The sequence below is a fragment of the Pseudophryne corroboree genome, chromosome 2, assembly GCF_028390025.1.
Source record: "Pseudophryne corroboree isolate aPseCor3 chromosome 2, aPseCor3.hap2, whole genome shotgun sequence".
NCBI classification, from domain to species: domain Eukaryota; kingdom Metazoa; phylum Chordata; class Amphibia; order Anura; family Myobatrachidae; genus Pseudophryne; species Pseudophryne corroboree.
In genome coordinates, this window is record NC_086445.1 from 953,716,873 (window position 1) to 953,743,425 (window position 26,553).

The following is a 26,553-nucleotide window of genomic DNA, read 5'->3' on the forward strand; positions in this document are numbered from 1 at the left end:
GGGAGCTCTCCTGAGTTTTCTGTAAAAGAACTTTGTTAGGTTTTTTATTTTCAGGGAGCTCTGCTGGCAACAGACTCCCTGCATCGTGGGACTGAGGGGACCCACTTCTTAAGAGTTAAGGGCTCTGCTTCTTAGGCTACTGGACACCATTAGCTCCAGAGGGAGTCGGAACACAGGTCTCACCCTGGGATTCGTCCCGGAGCCGCGCCGCCATCCTCCTCACAGATGCCGGAAAAAAGAAGCCGGGTGAGTAAAGAAGAAATAAGACGTCAGGCGGCAGAAGACTTCAGATCTTCCTGAGGTAAGCGCGCAGCAGTAAGCTGCGCGCCATAGCTCCCACACTTAACACACATACAGGGCACTGATGGGTGCAGGGGGGGGGGGTGCCCTGGGCAGCAATAATCCTCGTTTGGGCATAAAATTAAGTAGTTAGGCTGCGGAGGCAGTAAACTACAGATCCTCCACCATTTTTTCAAATATACGAGCGGGACCGAAGCCCGCCGTGCTAGAGGGCGGAGCTTGATCACTCAGCATTAACCAGTGCCATTTTCTGCACAGAGGCTGCAGAGAACGCTGGCTCCCCGGATTCTCCCCTGCTGAACATCAGAGGGCTGGAACAAAGAGAGGGGGGCACATAATTGGCGCAGTGAGTGGGGAAAATCAGTATATATATGATATTAAAGCGCTGTCTGGGTGTTTTCCTGGGTCAGTTTGGTGCTGGCGTGTGCTGGCATACACTCTCTCTCTGTCTCTCCAATGGGCCTGCTTTAGGGAATTGTCCCCTCATAGCTATATCCCTGTGTGTGTGGGGTGTCTGTACGTGTGTGTCGACATGTCTGAAACGGAAGGCTTATCCAAAGAGGAGGTGGAACAGATGAGTGGTGGGTCCCAGTCGGCGGTGCCGACTCAGGATTGGATGGATATGTGGCATATGTTAAATGATAGTGTAGCTTCACTGCATAAGAGGCTGGACAAAGCAGAGTCCAGGGTGTCGGCAGGTGGTCAATCTACGGATTGTGCCGACTCACAGGACCCGTCGGGGTCTCAGAAACGTCCATTCTCACAAATAGGGGACACAGATACCGACACGGACTCTGATTCCAGTGTCTACTATGATGAAGCAAGATTGCACCACAGGGTGTCAAAAAATATTCACTGCATGATTATTGCAATAAAAGATGTTTTACATATCACTGATGAGCCCTCGGTGCCCAACACAGGGATACACATGTTTAAGGGAAAAGAAACAGGTTATAAACTTTCCTCCTTCCCATGAACTTAATGAGTTGTGTGAAAAAGCATGGGAAACTCCAGATAAGAAGCTGCAGATTCCCAAAAGGATTCTTATGGCGTACCCTTTCCCTACACAGGACAGGGTACGTTGGGAATCCTCTCTCACAGTGGACAAAGCCTTAACACGCCTTTCCAAGAAGGTGGCGCTACCGTCCCCTGACACAGCGGCCCTCAAGGACCCTGTGGACCGCAGGCAAGAGACTACATTAAAGTCTATTTACACACATACTGGTACTTTGCTTAGACCGGCAATTGCATCGGCATGGGTATGTAGTGCAGTAGCAGCTTGGACAGATTCCCTGTCAGCTGACCTTGATACCCTAGATAGGGATACCATTTTGTTAACATTAGCTCATATTAAGGATGCAGTTTTATATATGAGGGACGCTCAAAGAGACATTGGATTACTGGGTTCAAGAGCCAATGCTAAGGCTATTTCGGCAAGAAGAGCCTTATGGATCCGCCAATGGACGGGGGATGCAGACTCAAAAAGGCATATGGAGGTTTTACCTTACAAAGGTGATGTATTGTTTGGGGACGCCCTTGCGGACCTGGTTTCCACAGCTACCGCGGGTAAGTCTACCTTTTTACCTTTTGTTCCCCAACAGCAAAAGAAACCTCCACAATATCAGATGCAGTCCTTTCTGTCGCATAGATCCAGAAGAGGTCGGGGCTCCTCTTTCCTCGCCAGAGGTAAGGGTAGAGGCAAGAGGACACCTGCTGCGGCTAGTTCCCATGAGCAGAAGTCCTCCCCGGCTTCCGCTAAGTCTACCGCATGATGCTGGGGCTCCCCTGCGGGAGTCCCCACAGGTGGGGGCACGCCTTCGACTATTCAGCCAAGTCTGGGTTCAGTCAGACGTGGACCCTTGGGTGATAGAAATAGTCTCCCAGGGCTACAAGCTGGAATTCGAAGAGGTGCCCCCACGCCGATTTTTCAAGTCTGCCTTACCAGCTTCTACCCCAGAGCGGGAAGTAGTGCTAGCTGCAATTCAAACGCTGTCTCAACAGCGAGTGATTATCAGGGTTCTCCTGAGCCAACAGGGAAAAGGGTATTATTCAACCCTATTTGTGGTCCCGAATCCGGATGGTTCGGTCAGACCTATTTTAAATCTAAAATCCCTAAACCTGTACCTGAAAAGATTGAAATTCAAGATGGAATCGCTCCGAGCGGTGATAGCCTGCCTGGAAGGGGGGGATTTTATGGTGTCACTGGACATAAAGGATGCTTACCTTCATGTCCCCGTATATCCCTCTCATCAGGAGTACCTGAGATTCGCGGTACAGGATTGTCATTATCCGTTTCAGACGTTGCCGTTTGGGCTTTCCACGGCCCCGAGGATTTTCACCAAGATAATGGCAGAAATGATGGTGATCCTGCGCAAGCAAGGAGTCACAATTATCCCATACTTGGATGATCTCCTGATAAAAGCGAGATCAAGAGAGCAATTACTGGAGAACGTGTCACTCTCTCAGAGAGTGCTTCAGCAACATGGGTGGATTCTCAATCTGCCAAAGTCACAGTTGGTTCCAACAACTCGACTAGCGTTCCTAGGCATGATACTGGACACGGAACAAAAGAAAGTTTTCCTCCCGTTGGAAAAAGTCCAGGACCTCCAGAACATGGTCCGAGACCTGCTAAAGCCAAAAAGAGTGTCAGTTCATCAATGCACTCGAGTTCTGGGGAAAATGGTTTGTAGCTTACGAGGCCATTCCCTTCGGCAGGTTCCATGCGAGGACGTTTCAATGGGATCTTCTGGACAAATGGTCCGGGTCCCATCTACAATTACATCAAAAAATAGCACTGTCCCCCAGGGCCAGGGTGTCTCTTCTATGGTGGCTGCAAAGTGCTCACCTTCTAGAGGGTCGCAGGTTCGGTATTCAGGACTGGGTCCTGGTAACCACGGACGCGAGCCTCAGAGGATGGGGAGCAGTCGCCCAAGGAAGAATTTTTCAAGGACTCTGGTTAGACCAGGAGTCCTGTCTACACATCAACGTGTTGGAATTAAGGGCCATATACAACGGCCTTCGACAAGCGGAGAGTCTTCTTCGCAGCCTACTGGTTCTGATTCAATCAGACAATGTCACACCAGTGGCTCATGTGAACCGCCAAGGCGGGACAAGAAGCAGAGTGGCGATGGCGGAGGCCACCAGGATTCTTCGCTGGGCGGAAAATCACGTAAGCGCTCTGTCAGCTGTCTTCATTCCGGGAGTGGACAACTGGGAAGCAGACTTCCTCAGCAGACACTATCTCCATCCAGGAGAGTGGGGACTTCATCAAGAAGTCTTTGCAGAGATAACAGGTCTCTGGGGAGTTCCTCAAATAGACATGATGGCGTCACACCTCAACAAGAAGCTTCAGAGGTATTGTGCCAGGTCCCGGGAACCTTAGGCAATAGCAGTAGACGCTCTGGTAACGCCATGGGTATTCCAGTCGGTCTATGTGTTTCCTCCTCTTCCTCTCATCACAAAAGTGTTGAGGATCATAAGACGAAAAAGAGTACAGACAATACTCATTGTTCCAGACGGGCCTCGAAGGGCCTGGTACTCAGATCTTCAGGAGATGCTCACAGAAGATCCTTGGCCTCTTCCTCTAAGGGAGGACCTGTTACAGCAGGGGCCCTGCATGTTCCAAGACTTACCGCGGTTACATTTGACGGCATGGCGGTTGAACGCCGGATCCTAGCTGAGAAGGGTATTCCGGAGGAGGTCATACCTACTCTAATAAAGGCTAGGAAGGAAGTGACGGCAAAACATTATCACCGTTTCTCTAACGTCCTAGTGGATGCTGGGGACTCCGTCAGGACCATGGGGATTAGCGGCTCCGCAGGAGACAGGGGACAAAAATAAAGCTTTAGGATCAGGTGGTGTGCACTGGCTCCTCCCCCTATGACCCTCCTCCAAGCCTCAGTTAGGTTTTTGTGCCCGTCCGAGCAGGGTGCAATCTAGGTGGCTCTCCTAAAGAGCTGCTTAGAAAAAGTTTTTAGGTTTTTTATTTTCAGTGAGTCCTGCTGGCAACAGGCTCACTGCAACGAGGGACTTAGGGGAGAAGAAGTGAACTCACCTGCGTGCAGGATGGATTGGCTTCTTAGGCTACTGGACACCATTAGCTCCAGAGGGATCGAACACAGGCCCAGCCATGGAGTCCGGTCCCGGAGCCGCGCCGCCGACCCCCTTACAGATGCCGAAAAGCGAAGAGGTCCAGAAACCGGCGGCAGAAGACTTTTCAGTCTTCATGAGGTAGCGCACAGCACTGCAGCTGTGCGCCATTGTTGTCACACACTTCACACCAGCGGTCACGGAGGGTGCAGGGCGCTGCAGGGGGCGCCCTGGGCAGCAATGAGAATACCTTGTTCTGGCTAAAAAATACATCACATATAGCCCTTGGGGCTATATGGATGTATTTAACCCCTGCCAGGTCTCACAAACTCCGGAGAAGAGCCCGCCGAAATAGGGGGCGGGGCCTATCTCCTCAGCACACAGCGCCATTTTCCTGCTCAGCTCCGCTGCGAGGAAGGCTCCCAGGACTCTCCCCTGCACTGCACTACAGAAACAGGGTAAAAAAGAGAGGGGGGGGGGCACTTTTTTGGGCGTTTTTGATATATATTAAGCTGCTATAAGGGAGACAACACTTCTATAGGGTTGTTCCTATATATTTATAGCGCTTGGGTGTGTGCTGGCAAACTCTCCCTCTGTCTCCCCAAAGGGCTAGTGGGGTCCTGTCTTCGATAAGAGCATTCCCTGTGTGTCTGCTGTGTGTCGGTACGTGTGTGTCGACATGTATGAGGACGATGTTGGTGTGGAGGCGGAGCAATTGCCGGTAATGGTGATGTCACCCCCTAGGGAGTCGACACCGGAATGGATGGCTTTATTTATGGAATTACGTGATAATGTCAGCACATTACAAAAATCAGTTGACGACATGAGACGGCCGGAAAACCAGTTAGTACCTGTACAGGCGTCTCAGACACCGTCAGGGGCTGTAAAACGCCCTTTACCTCAGTCGGTATCCTTTCCCGCCAGAGGTTAGGGCGCGCTGGGAAACACCCCCTAGGGTGGATAAGGCGCTCACACGCTTATCAAAACAAGTGGCGTTACCGTCTCCTGAAACGGCCGCCCTCAAGGATCCAGCAGATAGGAGGCTGGAAACTACCCTGAAAAGTATATACACTCATACTGGTGTTATACTGCGACCAGCCATCGCCTCTGCATGGATGTGCAGTGCTGGGGTGGTTTGGTCGGATTCCCTGACTGAAAATATTGATACCCTGGATAGGGACAGTATTTTACTGACTATAGAGCATTTAAAGTATGCATTTCTATATATGCGAGATGCACAGAGGGATATTTGCACTCTGGCATCGAGAGTAAGTGCGATGTCCATATCTGCCAGAAGAAGTTTATGGACGCGACAATGGTCAGGTGATGCGGATTCCAAACGGCATATGGAAGTATTGCCGTATAAGGGGGAGGAATTATTTGGGGTCGGTCTATCGGATTTGGTGGCCACGGCAACAGCCGGGAAATCCACCTTTTTACCTCAGGTCCCCTCCCAACAGAAAAAGACACCGTCTTTTCAGCCGCAGTCCTTTCGTTCCTATAGGAACAAGCGGGCGAAAGGACAGTCATATTTGCCCCGAGTCAAAGGAAAGGGAAAGAGAGTGCACCAAGCAGCTTCTTCCCAGGAGCAGAAGCCCCCCCCGGCTTCTGCAAAGCCCTCAGCATGACGTTGGGGCTTTACAAGCGGACTCAGGGGCGGTGGGGGGTCGACTCAAGAATTTCAGCGCACAGTGGGCTCACTCACAGGTGGACCCCTGGATCCTGCAGATAATATCTCAGGGTTACAGGTTGGAATTCGAGAAGTCTCCCCCTCGCCGGTTCCTAAAGTCTGCTCTGCCAACGTCTCCCTCAGACAGGGCGACGGTATTGGAAGCCATTCACAAGCTGTATTCTCAGCAGGTGATAGTCAAGGTACCCCTCCTACAACAGGGAAAGGGGTATTATTCCACACTATTTGTGGTACCGAAGCCGGACGGCTCGGTAAGACCTATTCTAAATCTGAAATCTTTGAACCTGTACATACAAAAATTCAAGTTCAAGATGGAGTCACTCAGAGCAGTGTTAGCGAATCTGGAAGAAGGGGACTTTATGGTGTCCCTGGACATCAAGGATGCTTACCTGCATGTCCCAATTTGCCCTTCACATCAAGGGTACCTCAGGTTCGTGGTGCAAAACTGTCATTATCAGTTTCAGACGCTGCCGTTTGGATTGTCCACGGCACCACGGGTCTTTACCAAGGTAATGGCCGAAATGATGTTTCTTCTACGAAGAAAAGGCGTATTAATTATCCCTTACTTGGACGATCTCCTGATAAGGGCAAGGTCCAGGGAACAGCTGGGGGACGTAGTAGCACTAACCCAAATAGTGCTGCAACAGCACGGGTGGATTCTGAATTTTCCAAAATCTCAATTGACCCCGACGACACGTCTGCTGTTCCTGGGAATGATTCTGGACACGGTTCAGAAAAAGGTGTTTCTTCCGGAGGAGAAAGCCAAGGAGTTATCCGAACTTGTCAGGAACCTCCTAAAACCAGGGAAAGTGTCTGTGCATCAATGCACAAGAGTCCTGGGAAAGATGGTGGCTTCTTACGAAGCGATTCCATTCGGCAGATTCCACGCACGAACTTTTCAGTGGGATCTGCTGGACAAATGGTCCGGATCGCATCTGCAGATGCATCAGCGGATAACCTTGTCGCCACGGACAAGGGTGTCTCTTCTGTGGTGGTTGCAGAGTGCTCATCTGTTAGAGGGCCGCAGATTCGGCATACAGGACTGGGTCCTGGTGACCACGGATGCCAGTCTGAGAGGCTGGGGAGCGGTCACACAGGGAAGAAACTTCCAGGGAGTATGGTCAAACCTGGAGATGTCTCTTCACATAAATATACTGGAGCTAAGAGCGATTTACAATGCTCTAAGCCTGGCAAAACCCCTGCTTCAGGGTCAGCCGGTGTTGATCCAGTCGGACAACATCACGGCAGTCGCCCACGTAAACAGACAGGGCGGCACAAGAAGCAGGAGAGCAATGGCAGAAGCTACAAGGATTCTTCGCTGGGCGGAAGATCATGTGATAGCACTGTCAGCAGTGTTCATTCCGGGAGTGGACAACTGGGAAGCAGACTTCCTCAGCAGACACGATCTACACCCGGGAGAGTGGGGACTTCATCCAGAAGTCTTCCACATGATTGTGAACCGTTGGGAAAAACCAAAGGTGGACATGATGGCGTCTCGCCTCAACAAAAAACTGGACAGGTATTGCGCCAGGTCAAGAGACCCTCAGGCAATAGCTGTGGACGCTCTGGTAACGCCGTGGGTGTTCCAGTCAGTGTATGTGTTTCCTCCTCTGCCTCTCATACCAAAAGTACTGAGAATTATACGGCAAAGGGGAGTAAGAACGATACTCGTGGCTCCGGATTGGCCAAGAAGAACTTGGTACCCGGAACTTCAGGAGATGCTCACGGAAGATCCGTGGCCTCTACCTCTAAGACGGGACCTGCTTCAGCAGGGACCGTGTCTATTCCAATACTTACCGCGGCTGCGTTTGACGGCATGGCGGTTGAACGCCAAATTCTAAGGGAAAAAGGCATTCCGGAAGAGGTCATTCCTACACTGGTAAAAGCCAGGAAGGAGGTGACTGCACAACATTATCACCGCATTTGGAGAAAATATGTTGGTGGTGTGAGGCCAGGAAGGCCCCCACGGAGGAATTTCAATTGGGTCGATTCCTACATTTCCTGCAAACAGGATTGTCTATGGGCCTCAAGTTGGGGTCCATTAAGGTTCAAATTTCGGCCCTGTCGATTTTCTTCCAGAAAGAATTGGCTTCAGTTCCTGAAGTCCAGAATTTTGTAAAAGGAGTACTACATATACAGCCCCCGGTTGTGCCCCCAGTGGCTCCGTGGGACCTTAATGTAGTTTTGGATTTTCTCAAATCCCATTGGTTTGAGCCACTCAAATCGGCGGATTTGAAATATCTTACATGGAAAGTAACCATGCTACTGGCCCTGGCTTCAGCCAGGAGAGTGTCAGAATTGGCGGCTTTATCGTATAAAAGCCCATATCTGATTTTCCATTCGGACAGGGCAGAACTGCGGACGCGTCCTCATTTTCTGCCTAAGGTGGTGTCAGCGTTTCACCTGAACCAGCCTATTGTGGTGCCTGCGGCTACTAGCGATTTGGAGGATTCCAAGTTGCTGGACGTTGTCAGGGCATTGAAAATATATATTTCAAGGACGGCTGGAGTCAGAAAATCTGACTCGCTGTTTATACTGTATGCACCCAACAAGCTGGGTGCTCCTGCTTCTAAGCAGACGATTGCTCGTTGGATTTGTAGCACAATTCAACTTGCACATTCTGTGGCAGGCCTGCCACAGCCTAAATCTGTCAAGGCCCATTCCACAAGGAAGGTGGGCTCATCCTGGGCGGCTGCCCGAGGGGTCTCGGCATTACAACTCTGCCGAGCAGCTACGTGGTCGGGGGAGAACACGTTTGTAAAATTCTACAAATTTGATACCCTGGCTAAAGAGGACCTGGAGTTCTCTCATTCGGTGCTGCAGAGTCATCCGCACTCTCCCGCCCGTTTGGGAGCTTTGGTATAATCCCCATGGTCCTGACGGAGTCCCCAGCATCCACTAGGACGTTAGAGAAAATAAGATTTTACTTACCGATAAATCTATTTCTCGTAGTCCGTAGTGGATGCTGGGCGCCCATCCCAAGTGCGGATTGTCTGCAATACTTGTACATAGTTATTGTTACAAAGAAATCAGGTTGTTATTGTTGTGAGCCGTCTGTTCAGAGGCTCCTACGTTGTCATACTGTTAACTGGGTTCAGATCACAAGTTGTACGGTGTGATTGGTGTGGCTGGTATGAGTCTTACCCGGGATTCAAAATCCTTCCTTATTGTGTACGCTCGTCCGGGCACAGTATCCTAACTGAGGCTTGGAGGAGGGTCATAGGGGGAGGAGCCAGTGCACACCACCTGATCCTAAAGCTTTATTTTTGTGCCCTGTCTCCTGCGGAGCCGCTAATCCCCATGGTCCTGACGGAGTCCCCAGCATCCACTACGGACTACGAGAAATAGATTTATCGGTAAGTAAAATCTTATTATCTGGCGGAAATATGTCTCTTGGTGTGAAACCAAGAATGCTCCTACGGAAGATTTCCATCTGGGTCGTTTTCTCCACTTCCTACAGACAGGAGTGGATATGGGCCTAAAGTTAGGCTCTGTTAAAGTACAGATTTCGGCCCTGTCAATATTCTTTCAGAAGGAATTGGCTTCTCTTCCAGAAGTCCAGACTTTTGTAAAAGGAGTGCTGCACATCCAGCCTCCTTTTGTGCCCCCAGTGGCACCATGGGACCTGAACGTGGTGTTGCAGTTCCTTAAATCACACTGGTTTGATCCCCTTAAAACGGTTGAGTTGAAATTTCTCACCTGGAAGGTGGTCATGTTATTAGCCTTGGCATCTGCGAGGCGTGTGTCAGAATTGGCGGCCTTGTCTCACAAGAGCCCCTACTTGATTTTTCATGTGGATAGAGCGGAATTGAGGACTCTGCCTCAATTTTTACCTAAGGTGGTGTCTTCATTTCATATTAACCAACCTATAGTGGTGCCTGTGGCTACGAGTGACTTGGAGGATTCCATGTCCTTGGATGTAGTCAGGGCCTTAAAGATTTATGTAGCCTGGACGGCTAGAATTAGGAAAACAGAAGCATTATTTGTCCTGTATGCTGCCAACAAGATTGGCGCGCCTGCTTCGAAGCAGACTATTGCTCGCTGGATCTGTAACACGATTCAGCAGGCTTATGTTACGGCTGGATTGCCGTTACCGCATTCAGTAAAGGCCCAATCCACTAGGAAGGTGGGCTCTTCTTGGGCGGCTCGGCATTACAGCTTTGCCGAGCGGCGAGTTGGTCGGGTTCAGACACTTTTGCTAAATTCTACAAGTTTGATACCCTGTCTGATGAGGACCTAGCATTTGCTCAGTTGGTGCTGCAGAGTCATCCGCACTCTCCCGCCCGTTTGGGAGCTTTGGTATAAACCCCATGGTCCTTACGGAGTCCCCAGCATCCTCTAGGACGTAAGAGAAAATAAGATTTTAAACCTACCGGTAAATCTTTTTCTCCTAGTCCGTAGAGGATGCTGGGCGCCGGTCCCAGTGGGGAAAATCTGCAAGACTTGTATATAGTTATTGCTTACATAAGGGTTATGTTACAGTTAGAATCGGTCTTGGACCGATGCTGTTTGTTCATACTGGTAACTGGTTATGTGTATTCCAGGTTATATGGTATGATTGGTGTGGGCTGGTATGAATCTTGCCCTTAGATTAACAAAATCCTTTCCTCGTGTTGTCCATCTCCTCTGGGCACAGTTCTCTAACTGAGGTCTGGAGGAGGGGCATAGAGGGAGGAGCCAGTGCACACCCATACTAAAAGTTCTTTTAGGTGCCCATGTCTCCTGCGGAGCCCGTCTATACCCCATGGTCCTTACGGAGTCCCCAGCATCCTCTACGGACTAGGAGAAAAAGATTTACCGGTAGGTTTAAAATCTTAATTTTTTCCCACGGCCTGACCTTAAACCCCCCCCCCCCCCCTCCTAGCAGCCTGACCTTAAATCTCCCTGGTGGTGCCTAACACTAGTCCCCCCTCCCCGCAACCTAACACTAACCCACCCTCCCCCGCAGCCTAACCCTAACCCTCCCCAGGGGTACCTAACCCCCCCCCCCCACAGCCTACCCCTAAACCTACCCGGTGGTGCCTAACCAAAATACCCCCTCCATGCAGCCTAACCCTGACCCTCCCCAGGGGTGCCTAACCCTGACTCTCCCCAGGGATGCCTAATCCTCCCTCTCCGCAGTCTAACCCTAACCTCCACAACCCCAAACCACCCTCCTCCGGAAGCCTAATCCTAACCCTTTCCCTGCAGGCTAAACTTGACTATCCAACTTACCATTGCGGAGTCGCGGCAGACCTCGATTGGGATTCTGGCATCCAGGATCCCGATGCCAGCATTTCAATCTTTCAATCCATGTCGGGATGCCAGCATCTGCATTCCGAGTAGTGTTTGGATTCCAGCATCGGTATTCCGACTGCCGGTATCCCGACTGGATCCCATCCTTACACACCTACCAACATGACCCATCCCAGGAGGGACAAAATGCTCTCTTACTGGACTTCTCTCTTAATTTATGTTTGACATCACCTGTGATGAAACGCGCCTTGCTTATCAATTAACTAGTCCAACACAGGAGATGGCAATCATAAATTGTGAGGGAAGTCTAGGACCAGAGCATTTTGTCCCTCCTGGAATGGATCGTGTTGGGAGGTACAGTATGTAATTAGGTGGTGTACAGCTGTGCTTCTGATTGTCCACATGTTTTATGATTGGCAGCCACTAGCACTAGTTTTGCCCATCACTTTCACCATAAATAATTTGATTTGATCTGGACCACTAAACCGTGGCACCCAGTTTGAACTACTGGCTTAACAATAAAAAAATAAAAAAAAATTGTAATCGTACGGTGTTCATCTGTGTAAAAATTGAGGGATTGATTTGTATTTCTTCTCTAGTGCTTGAATTTGAAATGGGTAATGGGTGAAGAGATTTGTTCTTTGTAAAATGATAAATTGCGTACATTATTTTTTTTTATTCTTGTGAATGTCTGATTTCGTTGGCTAATTCCCAGTCCCTGTTATAGATTATGCTGATCTATAATACATGTATACAGTTCTTATTAAATGTAATAATGTCAATTTAAATTATTCCTTTTTTTAACCAATGAGCTCCTTTAACGAAGCGCACAGAGCACTCATACAACAAATAGCACTGTGCTGTGGTTGTTTTTATGCTTCATAAATTACTTTTATTGGTCCAGATGTTTAAGTTTAAGCTAATTTTTTTAGTGTTTTTTTATATTAGCATTTCAGAATGTTAGCATTTCAGAATGTCTTGTGTTATGGAAGGTAAAACATTTTTTTTATTTTTATTTGCTTGAATTGCTCTTTTTTTAATTCCAAAATGCTGTATGATTCCCAGAAGTAGTTTTTGAGGCTAAGGGCTAAGAGCTATAAATCTCTACTGACCAGTACATTTATCTTGAGTTCTAAAGTGATAGACTGATAAAAGTGGTTGCTTGAGGCAGAAGATAGACTGGCACACTTTAAATCTAAAGCAACTTTTTCTTTCCTTCTACATACTGTACCTAGCAGTACTAAAACTCAATCCGGAGACCTGAATATTGGGAGCTTCAGGCTATGTGTCTCCTTGAACCAACATGTTTTGTCATTGAGTGCAACAAATGCTTGGCAGCTTCTCTTTGCAGATTTTATAGTGTGCCATCTAAGAGCATTTCTTTTATGGAAATTGAATCATTGCTTGTCCAAAAAGGAAAATAATGAAAAGGTACAGTATTCTCAGATGCCTATTCAATGAAGAGCAGGGTCCCTTTGGAACACCTCAGGATGTGTCTCCGAGATGTTACCAGTGCTAAACAACATCACATTTTTGCTCACATCCTTTGCAATGTTTTTTGTGTTGTAATATCTCTAGACTGTATTCGGATGCTAGGTCAACCTGGATAAGGTCGACAGTCAGTAGGTTGATCACTAATGTTCGACAGCCATTAGGGCGACATGGTCAAAAGGTCGCTGTAGGTAGACATTACTTTTTGACAATTTTTCTTTTTTTTAATTTTTTGACCTTTTTCATACTTTACGATCCACATGGACTACGACTGGAAATAGTAACCAGTGCTGAGCGCAGCGGTAGTGGAGCGAGGCACGGCGAGCGAAGCAGTGCACTAATTGGGGTTTCCGGTCACTTTATGGCGTAAACAACACCAATGTAAATGAAAAACCCCATGTCGACCTTTCCCTGTGTCAGCATTTTCTGTGCCAACCTTTTTTTGTCAAGTCGACCTTTTTCAGGTGTGATGATGCCAGTCATCCTTTTGGGGTCAATCTAGACACTGTCTACCTTTTCCTGTTCCACCTATATTAAACAGCCATACCCATCTAGACCATACCTGCTTTCTAAAAAACCTTTCAACGTGTGCTGAGTGTCATAATATTGACTCGTATCCAACTTGGCATTAAAAATATGGTGTGCTCTACTATTTTGTAGAATCTTAATATACCCCCTCTAACTCTTGCCCTTCTCATACTTTGTCACACATCCCCTGTAATGCGGAACACGTTTGGACATAGAGCCCCCATAATGAAGCAAAATGCGCAATGTAATACAAAACCCAAGCCCCGTAATGGAGCATACATAAACCTAAATCAGCACACATGTTTTGGCACAAATCGCCTGTAATTCATCACACATCCTTCAGCACACAGCCACTCATGTAGCCATTAGTGTGCTGGAGAGTGGCGGCCATTTTCTTGTAGCACACATCCTGCTTATTATTCTCCCCGGTGTTTCCTCCATGTTAGGTGGAGAATGACATCATCACTGTATTGCACCCCCCCCCCCCCCCGGCTTTGTGAGACATTCTATAAAGTCAAGGAGCTCAATAGTATTTCAGTGACTCTCCCTAACATTAAGGAGTATATTTACTAAAGTGCAGGTTTAGCATCCTATCAGATTCTACCTATCATTTATCTAGCAATTTCTAGAATCTGATTGGATGCTATGGGCAACATCTCAATTTCTAAAAACCTGCACTTTAGTAAATATACCCTTAAGGGAGAATCGGCAAGTATGAACTAGAAATGTGCAGAGGCTACAGCACAACCTTATGTTTAGTTGAATATACCCATTAATCTTCAGATCTGATGTAATGAATGCACTGAAATATATATGTTTTATATTAATAAATATGTTGAAACAACTTGTTATCATTATAACCGTTTCCTCAGCGATAGTTGCCATCACCGTAACCATTGTTTCGGGGTGGGCTTAATTCTGCTGTTCCAGTTTTTCCTATACAATTGTACATACCGTATATTGTATATAGCATTACATTAATCAGTAACATGGCGTTGATGCTGTCTTCATTTCACCATATACGCAGGCACTCCGTTATTCATCCTTGTTATACAACATACACTTCACACTGAGCAGTATTTTTTGTTATTTTTCCTTTTTTAGGTAGTAATCAAAAGCAAATCTGGAGAGCTTCTTTACCGTATTTCACCGTGGGCGAAGTATGTGGTTCAGGAAGAGAAAAGGGTTGTGTATGACTGGATTCACTGGGAACCAGCTCAGCCTTACAAGGTAAGGTGTATTAATATACAATATATAATATATTCTATATATATATATATATATATATATATATATATATATAATGTGTTTTTATTTTATAGCTTCATGCTTAAAAGGAAATGTACTTCTTCTGGCTGCTCCATTGGTAGGTTTATTTTTGTGCGATATTCCATTATATTTGGATAAAGAGTCTGCTAGAAATAGGAACCCATCTCTGATTGTGACAGCGGCGTGAACTATCTGCCAGAGTAAGGGCTTGTCGCCTTATGTGGCCCATACATCAGGCAGCTTTCGGAGGAAATTCACCATTCTGGCGATGACTTACTTGGGGGATCAGTGAAATCCTTAACTCACTGGCTCTGGATGCCGTTCTTTCACAGGGAATAGAGGCACTTATAGAAGCTATTAGAGATGTTCTGCAAATTCCTGATAAGGTGTCAGAGGAGTGTGAGGAATCTTATTTTAATGTAAAAAAAAAGAAGGGTTAATCCTGATAAGAAATTTCAAATCCCTAAGAGGTTTCTCTCATCTTTTCCTTTTCCTCCTGAGGATAGGAAAAAATGGGAAAGTTCATCAATAGTGGATGCATAAGTGTCCAGGTTGTCATGAAAAATTGTATTACCTGTCCCTGGTGCAGCCTCCTTGAAAGACACGGCTGATCGTAAAATTGAGACTACACTCAAATCCTTGTACACGGCTGCTGGGGTGGCCCAGAGACCCACTATAGCATGTGCGTGGATTACTAAAGCCATTGCTAAATGGTCAGGCATCCTAATTGAGGGGTTGGATTCCTTATCTAGGGGGGAGATTGTTTGTTTTACTCCTGCAACATATACAGGACTCTGCAAACTTTATGGTGGAAGCCATAAAAGAAGTAGGTTTGCTTAAAGCAGGTACCACTGCTGTGGCCGTGTCCGCAAGCAGGGGCTTATGGCTATGCCGGTGGACTGCGAATGCGGACTCCAGGAAAGGCGTGGAAGGCCTACCCTTCACAGGAGAGGCCTTATTTGGAGACCAACTAGACAAATGGATCTCCAAAGCTACTGCGGGTAAGTCCACATTTCTTCCAACCAGGAAGACCTACTCCGGACCTACTCTACAGTCCTCGCGGACTGCCAAGTTTAAGGGCAAAGTCAGAGGATCTTCTACAGCCAACAGAGGCACTAGAGGTAAACCACACAAACCTGCAACCGCCGGTTCTAAGGAACAGAGCTCCAGCTCTGCTTCCTCAAAGCCTTCAACATGACGGTGGACCGCGATGCCTGGAAGACTGGCAGGTGGGAGCCCGACTAAAAAATTTCAGTCACATCTGGACAACATCATGCCAGGATCCCTGGGTCATAGATCTTATTTCCCAGGGCTACAGATTGGAGTTTCAGGAGCTCCCACCTCACAGATTCTGCAAATCAGGCTTACCAGTTTTACAAGAGGCAAGTATAACCTTTCAGGATGCCATTCAAAAACTGGTACAGACTGGGGTCATTGTTCCAGTTCCACATCATCTCCAAAACAAGGGATGTTGTCCCTCATTCAGAGTTGATCGCTTGATAGCTACTTTTAGCAGCCATGCAAACGCATAGTCGCTGCCCACTGGGGAGTGTATTTTCGCTTTGCAAGAGTGCGAACGCCTGTGCAGCCGAGCTGTACAAAAACATTTTGTACAAAACAAGACCAGCCCTGTAGTTACTTATTCTGTGCGATGATTGCTGCGACGAAGGTCCCGGAATTGACGGCAGATACCCACCCTGCAATCGCCTGGACACGTCTGCGTTTCTCCAAACACACCCAGAAAACGGTCAGTTTACACCCATAAACTCCTACTTCCTGTCAATCTCCTTGCGATCGGCTGTGCGAATGGAATAGTCGCTAGAAGCAGTGCAAAACAATGATGCTCTTTGTAACCGGACCATGCGCATTGCGGGCCATACGCATGCGTAGTTTTGCCATTTTTTTTAAATGATCGCCATGCAGCGAACAACTCGGAATGAGGGCCATTATTCCAACTTGTTTGTGGTACCGAAACTGGACTGTTCGGTAAGGCTGATTTCTCTTACGTTCTAGAGGATGCTGGGGTCCACATTAGTACCATGGGGTATAGACTGGTCCCTTGGGAGGCATGGGCACTTTAAGAGTTTAATAGTGTGGGCTGGCTCATCCCTCTATGCCCCTCCTACCAGACTTCGTTTAAAAAATGTGCCCGGTGGAGCCGGTCACAGCTAGGGGAGCTCCTAGGAGTTTTTAGTTTTATTGTGTTTTTTTTTTAAAGAGTTAGGCACAGGGAGACTGCTGGCAACAGCCTCCGTGCTTCGTGGGACTTAGGGGGGAGTAGTGTCCAATCCTCTGAGGTTAATGGGCACTATCTCCGCTGACAGGACACTGAGCTCCTGAGGGTGATGATCGCAAGCCCCCGAGGCAAGCGCTCACTCCCGCAACATGCTGCCACCCCCTAACAGAGCCAGAAGACGTGGGTGGTGAGTAGGTTGCCGGCGACCTGACAAGCAGGGAACCGGTGAGGATGACGGCATCAGGGTAGGAGCACAGCGCTGTAGCTGCGCTCCGGAGGGCTAAGAGTCACTGCTGCGAGGGGCGCCCTGGTCCAGCACGATGCCCTTAAAACTGGTTATCAGGGCTATCAGGGAAGGTATTCTACTGCTAGCAATGTGTTTTCACCTCAGGCCAGTATAATCTTAAAGTGCGGGAAGACGCGCCATGACAGGGGGCGGAGCTTCTCCTCAGAGCGGATCCAGCAGCTCACCAGCGCCATTTTCTCCCTGCAGATCACACACAGAGATGCTGACAGGGAGCGCTGACCCTCCACATAACTCCAGCTATCGTGTGCGGTACCAGGGGTTTATAGAAGGGGGTGAGAGAGTGTTATTCACAATTTTACGCTGTTTAATCTATTAAGGTTGCACAGTCATCGCCAGGCTTTTATTATACAGGTTGAGTATCCCATATCCAAATATCCGAAATACGGAATATTCCGAAATACGGACTTTTTTGAGTGAGAGTGAGATAGTGAAACTTTTGTTTTCTGATGGCTCAATGTACACAAACTTTGTTTAATACACACAGTTATTACAAATATTGTATTAAATGACCTTCAGACTGTGTATATAAGGTGTATATGAAACATAAATGAATTGTGTGAATGTAGACACACTTTGTTTAATGCACAAAGTTATAAAAAATATTGGCTAACATTACCTTCAGGCTGTGTGTATAAGGTGTATATGTAATATAAATGCATTCTGTGCTTAGATTTAGGTCCCATTGCCATGATATCTCATTATGGTATGCAATTATTCCAAAATACGGAAAAATCCCATATCCAAAATACCTCTGGTCCCAAGCATTTTGGATAAGGGAGACTCAACCTGTATAACTGCCTACTGGGGCGCAGTGTGGGTCCTGGCTCTATTAACTCTGTGTCTCTCTGAAGATACTTGGGGGAAACTGTGTTTGACATTTTCCTGTGTGTGTGTGTGTGTGTGTGTGTGTTCATATTTCTCACATTACCATGTCCAGGGACTATTGGGGAGATTCAAATGTTTGAAAAGTCGGTTGGGTGTCTGTTTTTTCCTGTCTATTAGATAAGAAAAAACAGACTCCCAACTGACTTTTCAAACCTTTGAATCTCCCCCTATGTGTCTTGTGCTGCAGAGTATGTATCTTCCCCAGAGGAATCCATTCCATGTACTCAGGAATGTAATATCATGTCTTAGCCTTCTGAATCCGAACCGTTGTGGGTGGCTTCAATTAAGGGAATGATATCCCAGATTTCATCTAGGATAGCTCATACTGAGACTGAAACACAGGTTTTGAGAAAATCTGTAGAGGTTTTTGTCTGGTTCTGTTCCCACTACCTCTTCAAACTCCCGTGGTATATGCCCAAAAAAGCGTGCTCTTGCCCAAATTATGAAAGTCGACACGGATTCCGTCTCTGATACGGAAGACGGTGATGGGGATATGCGGGGGCGGGGTGAGGCATCCCTTGCAAAGGGGGTGCAGCTCATGATTGAGGCCATTAGGGATGTTTTACACATTACTGACAAAGCACCTGAGCAGGTCGAGGAGGCTTACTTTACAGGCAATAAGAAAGCCTCCCTGACCTTTCCTGCGTCTAAGGAATTAAATGCATTATTTGAAAAATCCTGGGAAAACCCGGAAAAAAGATCCCAAAAAGGGTTCTTGTTGCTTTTCCTTTTCCTGAGGAGATTAGGAAAAAGTGGGAAAACCCCCCTATGGTAGACACTTCTGTATCTAGACTGTCTAAAAAGGTGGTGTTACCTGTCCCTGGGTCTACCGCTTTGAAAGTACCGGCAGGCCGCAAGATTGAGATTATGCTCAAATCCATATACACTGTTTCAGGCGTGGCGTTAAGGCCCACTATTGTTTGTGCATGGATTTCTAAAGCCATAGTAAAGTGGTCAGGCACATTACTTGAGGAATTAGATTATCTGGATAGAAGTGACATTGAAATGTTTTTACGTCACATACAGGATTCTGCGGGTTTCATGGTGGAGGCCAGGAAGGACCTGGGTCATCTGAATGCAAGGACGTCTTCCATGGCTGTCTCGGCACGCAGGGGACTCTGGCTGTGACAATGGTCTGCAGATGTGGAATCTTAGAGAAGTGTGGAGAACTTACCCTTCACAGGTCAGGCTCTATTTGGGGAAGCATTGGATGTGTGGATCTTCACAGCAACCGCGGGTAAGTCTACCTTTCTTCCCTCAGCCACTCAGACACCAAAATATTTTTTTCTACATCTACAATGCAGTCCTTTCAGACCGCAAAGGTTAAGTCGTCCAAGCCCCCTTCCACTTTCTTCTGAGGTGGTCGGGGAAAATCCAGAAAACCTGCACCAACAGGTTCACAGGAACAGAAGCCTGGCTCTGTTTCCTCAAAATCCTCAGCATGACGGTGGACCTCCCAGCCTGGAGAGCGGGCAGTGGGAGCGAGACTCAGACTTTTCAGTCACGTCTAAATATCATCCTGGCTGGCTACAGGATATTGTGTCCCAGGGGTACAGACTGGAGTTTCAAGAGCTCCCACCTCACAGATTCTTCAAATCGGGCTTACCAGCTTTGCTGACAGAAAGGGCTAGCCTACAGAATGTCAATCGAAAATTAGAAAAGGCAAATGTCATTGTTCCAGTTCCACCTCATCTGGAAAGCAAGGGTTACTATTCAAACCAATTTGTGGTACCGAAACCGGACATTTTGGTCAGACCAATTTTGAACCTGAAGTCATTAAACCCTTATTTGAGGGAATTCAAATTCAGATGGAGTCTCTGAGAGCGGTGATCTCCGGTCTGGAGAAGGGGGAATTCCTGGTATCCCTATATATCAAGGATGCGTACCTACACATTCTGATTTGGCCGCCACACCAGGCTTATCTCAGATTTTCACTGTTGGACTGTCACTATCAGTTTCAGGCACTGCCATTCAACCTCTCCATGGCACCGAGGGTGTTCACCAAGGTGATGGCTGAGATAATGGTACTCCTCCGCAGACGGGGAGTGAACATAATTCCATATCTGGACGATCTGCTGATAAAGGCATCGTCCAGGGAGAGGTTGTTTCAGTCCATTGCTCTCACGACTCGACTGCTCAGGGATCATGGATGGATCCTAAAACTTCCAAAGTCACATTTTGAGCTGACAAGGAGATTGTCTTTCCTGGGGATGATCCTTGACACAGAAGTGCAGAGGGTGTTTCTACCGGTGGAGATTGCGTTGGGGATGCAAACAATGGTCCGGGATGTCTTGAAGCCTTCTGGGGAAGATGGTTGCCTCCTACGAGGCTCTACAGTACGGAAGATTTCATGCACGGTCCTTCCAACTGGATCTCCTGGACAAGTGGTCCGGATCTCACTTGCACATGCACCAGAGAATTTGTCTGTCGCCGAAAGCCAGGATTTCTGCTGTGGGGTACACTGGGCTCCACAAGGATTCACATCGGGGGTGTAGAGTAGGATCGTGATCCGAGGCACCAACAGGCTCAAAGCTTTTGACTGTTCCCAAGATGCTCAGCGCTGCCTCCTCTATAACCCTGCCTCCTCTATAACCCTGCCTCCATGCACAGGGAGCTCAGTTTGTAAGTTGGTGCCATGCAGCATGCAGTCACTTAACAACAGGGTGCTGCCTCAGGCAGCCTATTCAGAGCTTAATTTTTAGGAAAAAAGAAAATTATTGAACAGAATACTAAGAGCTGCAGCAGGCAAAGTCTCATAGACTTCCCTGCGTGCAGCTCCATCATCCCCGGCAGCGCTGTATACTCCCGCACCCTGGTTGCCGGGTCACTGCAGCGGATGCTCCGGTTCCTTCCACAAGGTTAGTCACACACACGCAGACCTCCCGGATCGCGGCGCTGCAGACAAGGGGGAAGTAAGGGGTTTCTGTGCCGCACTTTACCGCGATCCAGAGCGGCCGTAGGAGGCAGGCTGCGCGCACGCGCTGTCGTGGACACTGATTACTGGGCAGCTGCTCCACTAGCCACCAGGGACGTTCATGGGCACAGGTCTGGTTTTTTTTTCCTTCACATTAACCCTGTTTTTCGCCGCCAGCAGTACCAGGTGGGGATGCCAGCAGGGGGAGCAGGTCGGACCCAAGGCCCCTACCCCCAGCCCCAGGTCGCCATTTCAGCAATGTTCCTGCCCTGGAGCTGCATATCTCTCCCTCATTCCTGACCAGCGGCCATCATAGCTGAGCTGAGCTGTTCTAGGACTGCTGTGGCAAATCCTCATCTGTAGAACCGCCTGATTGCCAGTGCTGTGCTTCTTACAGGAAACTTAAATATTTTACCTGTCGCTGGGACAGTGTTAGTTAAGGAAAGAGTGCATACTTTCAGGGTTGTGTGGTACAAATACCCTGTGATATACATCCAGTGTTCACTGTGTCTGTTATATCTATAGTTATCACATATAGCCATACTGAGTATTACTTTGCATTGCTAATCCAGTGCAGTTTTATGGTACATAATTTCTGCATGGTACGCTTGTGACTATATATGTATGTGTGCATGTAGCTGCTGCCTGGTTGCCTAAGTACAAGGGTATTTCACTCAGCATGCTAAGGGGGGCTAAGTGTATCAGGTGTATTTTTTTTGTTTGATACAGGATTGTATCACAAGATACCTGCTGTGTATTTTTGTTTGTGATTTATAGTAACCATATACGTTTATATCTCTTGACCCCCCGGTCTGTGCGATCATAGGCACATTTCGTGGGGGCTCTTGCTAGATATATTGCTGCTACATTGTACCGGGTTGCCCAACATTGTGCACGCTGTTATGTCTGCTTCACGTGGCAACGACGCTGGGGCTTCTCCCACATTGCGTGGTAGTGAGGCCGTGGACGTAATGGAGGATAATATGACAGCTGACAGTTCAGGTTCCGGGGGTTCCTTACCTCGGTAGCACCTGGGGCTTCACAGGACCCACCTTGGGCTACATTTTCCACACTTTTAAACATGCTTGTATCTAAATTGGCGCCACCTGTGCCGCTGCAGCAGTTTATGGTCCCTGCTATTAATTCGCCATGGGCAGATCAAATTTCCACTCCGTTACAGCATTTGAACCGGTCACTGATTAAATCTAAGTGTCACTCTCGCCCGCTTAAGACTAAGTCGTCTTCTAAACGGGCTATTACCTCCTCCCAATCCACTGCTGTCCCAGACACATCCTCTGATGAGGATGGTGCATATACTGATCCCACAGACACTGATACTGATGTTTCTGATGGGGAAGGAAAGTCGTTAGTGGATGTCCTGGATTTGATTGAAGTGATTAGGCTCATTCTTCAAGTGTCTGATGATCTCTAAGAAACCAGATAGGTTCAAACGTAAGAAAGTGGTTAAACAAGTTTTACCCCATTCTGATCACCTGGCTGACATACGTCAGGAATCCTGGGAAAATCTGGGGACAAAATTTACGCCGAACAAGAGACTGTTGGCTCGCTATCCTCTCTCTGCGGAGGTATGTAAAAATTGGGAAAACCCTCTGCCTGTTAATTCTCATGGGGCGCGTATGGTTGTTTCCTCTGCTCTGCCAGTAACTACCATCACCTCTCTGAAGGAACCGACTGATAGAAGGGTGGAAGGTTGTTTACATCCCAACGGGAGCTGTACATAGGCCAACTATTGCAGCGACATGGGCTGCTGAAGCTGTTGAGGCGTGGGCTCAGGAACTTGAGGCGGAACTGCCTTCCAATGCATCTGAGCATGCTCGACAATGTCTCTCCTATGTTACCACGACTTCTCTGTACCTTAAGGAGGCGGCATCCGATGCCGGGGTGCTAGCAGCCAAGTCTGCTACTACGTCAGTCTTGGCCAGGCATATCCTTTGGTTGAGATCCTGGTCGGTGGATATGGATTCCAAGAAAACCCTGGAGGTGCTTCCTTTCAAGGGAGACATTCTCTTTATAGACAAAAACCTCAATAAGATTGTGGCTGATCTGGTTACTGCTAAAACAGCTTGCCTACCTAGTACGGCTCCTTCCGCACAGAAGGCTAAAAGTACTTTCCCTCGGCCCTTTCGTCCTCCGGGTAAAGCAAAAGGTCAGGCGTACCCAAAGCAAACTCGTGCTTCCAGACCTAAGCGAGCTTGGGTGGCCCGTCAACCTGCTTCCAAAACTGACAAGCCTGCCACATGACGGGGCGGGCTTCCCTCTGGGGGATCCCAGGGTGGGGGGCCGACATCTAGGTTTTGCCCAGGAATGGTTGAAGACCACTTCAAATACCCGGGTAAGGGAAGACGTCACTCGAGGTTACGCCGTACCCTTCAAGAATCGTCCCCCTCATCGATTTTGCCTGACAGATGTCCCTCTGGACCCGGCAAAACCAAACACTCTGCATTCGGTGGTACAATCCCTCCTGACCACAGGAGTGGTGGTACAAGTGCCTCTGGCTCAGAGAGGCAAGGGGTACTATTCAGCACTGTTTCTAGTCCCAATGCCAAACGGGTCCTCGCGGCCCATTCTCAGTCTGAAGTCCTTGAACAAGTTTGTGCGGGTCTCCAAGTTTCGTATGGGGACTCTGCGCTCTATTGTTCTGGCCTTGAGCCTGGGGACTATATGGTCTCCCTGGTCATACAGGATGCCTACCTGCATATTCCAATTGCAGTGTCTCATCAGCAGTACCTGAGGTTCGCGGTGGGCAACCTTCATTACCAATTTCAGGCTTACCTTTTGGTTGGACAACGGCTCCGCGAGTTTTCACCGAAATAATGGCGGTCATGACGGCTTCCCTTCGCCGTCAAGGGGTCAGTATACTACCGTGCCTAGACGATTTGTTGATCCTGGCAAATTCCCCAGAACTTCTCCTGTGTCATCTCGATCTGACAGTCCGGTGCATGAAAGCCCACGGGTGGCTGATCAACTGGAAGAAATCCTCCCTGGTTCCTGCTCAGAGCATGGTACACCTGGTAGCGTTATTGGACACTCACAACCAGAGGTTGTTTCTGTCTCAGGAGAAAGTCATGAAACTTCAGGACAAGATCCGATGCTTCCTATCCCGTCCGCAAGTGTCGATTCATTCGGCGATGCAAGTGCTAGGTCGCATGGTGTCGGCTTTCGACATGGTGGAGTATGCTCAATTCCATTCTCGTCCTCTACAGAAGTTGATTCTGTTCAAGTGGGACGGCCTGCCTCACCGGATCAGATCTCACATGATCTCCCTGTCTCCGGAGGTCCACCTGTCACTGAACTGGTGGCTTGAGGACCAATGATTGAGCAAGGGCCGTCCCTTCTGGATATCCAACTAGGTCCTGCTCACGACGGGTGCCAGTCTGAGAGGTTGGGGCGCAGTGTTGCAACAACACTCTCTCCAGGGTCAGTGGACCAAGGCGGAGTCATTACTCCTGATAAACATTCTGGAACTGTGGGCAGTGTTCAATGCGTTGACAGTGGTCCAGCATCTCATACAGAAAAGACCTGTTCAAGTACAATCGGACAACGCCACCACGGTGGCATGCATCAATCATCAGGGCGGCACTCGAAGCCGCATGGCGAAGAGGGAAGTATCACGGATTCTTCAGTGGGCAGAACGCCATCTGCCGGCCATATCAGCAGTGTTCATTCCGGGCGTTCTGAACTGGGAGGCAGACTATCTGTCGTCAGGACGTGCACGCCGGAGAATGGAGCCTAGATCCAGAGGTGTTTCAATTTCTCGTGGACATGATGGCGTCTCGACACAATCACAAGGTTCCGGTCTTCGGAGCAAGGACAAGGGATCCTCAAGCAGCATTCGTGGATGCTCTGTCAATCCCGTGGAACTTTCGGCTGCCGTATGTGTTCCCTCCGGTGTCACTCCTGCCCAGAGTAATATGGAAGTTCAAGCAAGAAGGAGGAAACCTACTCCAGCGTGGCCCAGGCGACACTGGTTCTCCGATCTACAGGGTCTCTCGTTGGATCGTTCCCTTCTACTTCCAAAATGTCCAGACCTCCTCGTTCAGGGCCCTTGTGTTTACCAGGATTTGGCCCATCTTGCTTTGACGGCATGGCTCTTGAAGCTTCCGTCCTGAGGGCCAAGGGTTTTTCTGAGGCGGTCGTTCAAACTATGTTGAAGGCCCGTAAGCCGGCTTCTGCCCTGATATACCGTAGGGTCTGGAATGCTTACTTTACTTGGTGTGCGTCTCACAATCATGATGTTTTCAAGTTTAGTACGCCCAAACTATTGGCCTTTCTGCAACAAGGCCTGGACTTGGGCCTGCGTCTGGCCTCCCTCGAGGTTCATATCTCTGCCTTCTCGGTTTGGTTTCAGGGAAAGATTGCTATCCTACCTGATGTCCATACATTCACTCAGGGTGTGTTGTGGATTCAGACACCTTATATGCCACCTGTGGCCCCTTGGGATCTGTCGGTGGTTTTGGAGGCCTTGCAAGAGTCTTCGTTTGAGCCTCTTACCTCTGCTGACCTTAAGTGGCTTTCCTTTAAGATGATCTTGCTGGCTATTACTTCAGCTAGGAGGGTCTCGGACTTCGGTGCCTTAACCTGTAAGTTTCCCTATTTGATTTTTCTCCGTGAACGGGCAGTTCTTAGAACGTGGCATGATTATTTACCCAAGGTGGTGTCTTCCTTCCACCTTAACCAGGAGATATTGGTCCCGGCCTTTAATTTTCCTGAGTTGTCTACCAAAGAGCGGTCTTTGGATGTAGTACGGGCTCTCCGTATCTATGTGAAGAGAACATTCTCCATTAGGAAGACCGATTCTCTTTTCTCTTTTCGTTTTGTTTTGTTTTCACAAACGTGGCTGGCCTGCTTCCGAGCAGACACTGGCCAGATGGATTAGAATGGTGATTGCACATGCTTATGTACAGGCTATTCGTCTGGTTCCTGCTATCATCAAAGCCCATTCTACTTGGTCGGTTGGACCTTCTTGGGTGGCCCACCGTGGTGCGACCCTTGAACAATTGTGCAAGGCGGCTACGTGGTCCATAGGGAACACGTTCATTAGGTTCTATGCCTTTGATACCGCTGCTTCCAGGATGCTTCCTTTGGACGCCGGGTTCTTGTGCCCGCTACAGTGCGTCACCTCCCATAAGTAACTGCTTTGGGACATCCCCGATGTGAATCCTTGTGGAGCCCAGTGTACCCCGCAGCAGAAAACGAGATTTATGGTAAGAACTTACCATCGTTATATATTTCTGTGAGGTACACTGGGTTCCACAAGGCACCCACCCTGATGCGCTTTGCTTCTTTGAGTTGGTATTGGCATAGCCCAGTGACACCCTCTCCTGTGGTGAGTGTGTGGTGTTTTTGGCTACGAGCGATTGTCGTCTCTAATACCTGCTACTGCATTGGGCTGGTTAACGAAACTGAGCTCCCTGTGCATGGAGGCGGGGTTATAGAGGAGGCGGTGCTGAGCATCTTGGGAACAGTCAAAAGCTTTGAGCCTGTTGCTGCCTCGGATCAAGATCCTACTCTACACCCCCGATGTGAATCCTTGTGGAGCGCAGTGTACCTCGCAGAAAGAGTTTTAACAACGGTAAGTTCTTACCATA

General features: G+C 48.3%; 1 protein-coding gene across 2 annotated transcripts in view; it reads left to right on the forward strand.

Annotated features, from left to right (window-relative positions):
* GBE1 (1,4-alpha-glucan branching enzyme 1) overlaps positions 1-26,553 on the forward strand; it is a 446,779-nt gene that overhangs the window by 129,372 nt on the left and 290,854 nt on the right. For both annotated transcript variants that reach the window (XM_063956309.1, XM_063956310.1), the window contains exon 5: positions 14,438-14,563. In XM_063956309.1, the coding sequence (XP_063812379.1) occupies positions 14,438-14,563 (126 nt within the window). The remainder of the gene's footprint in view (positions 1-14,437; positions 14,564-26,553) is intronic.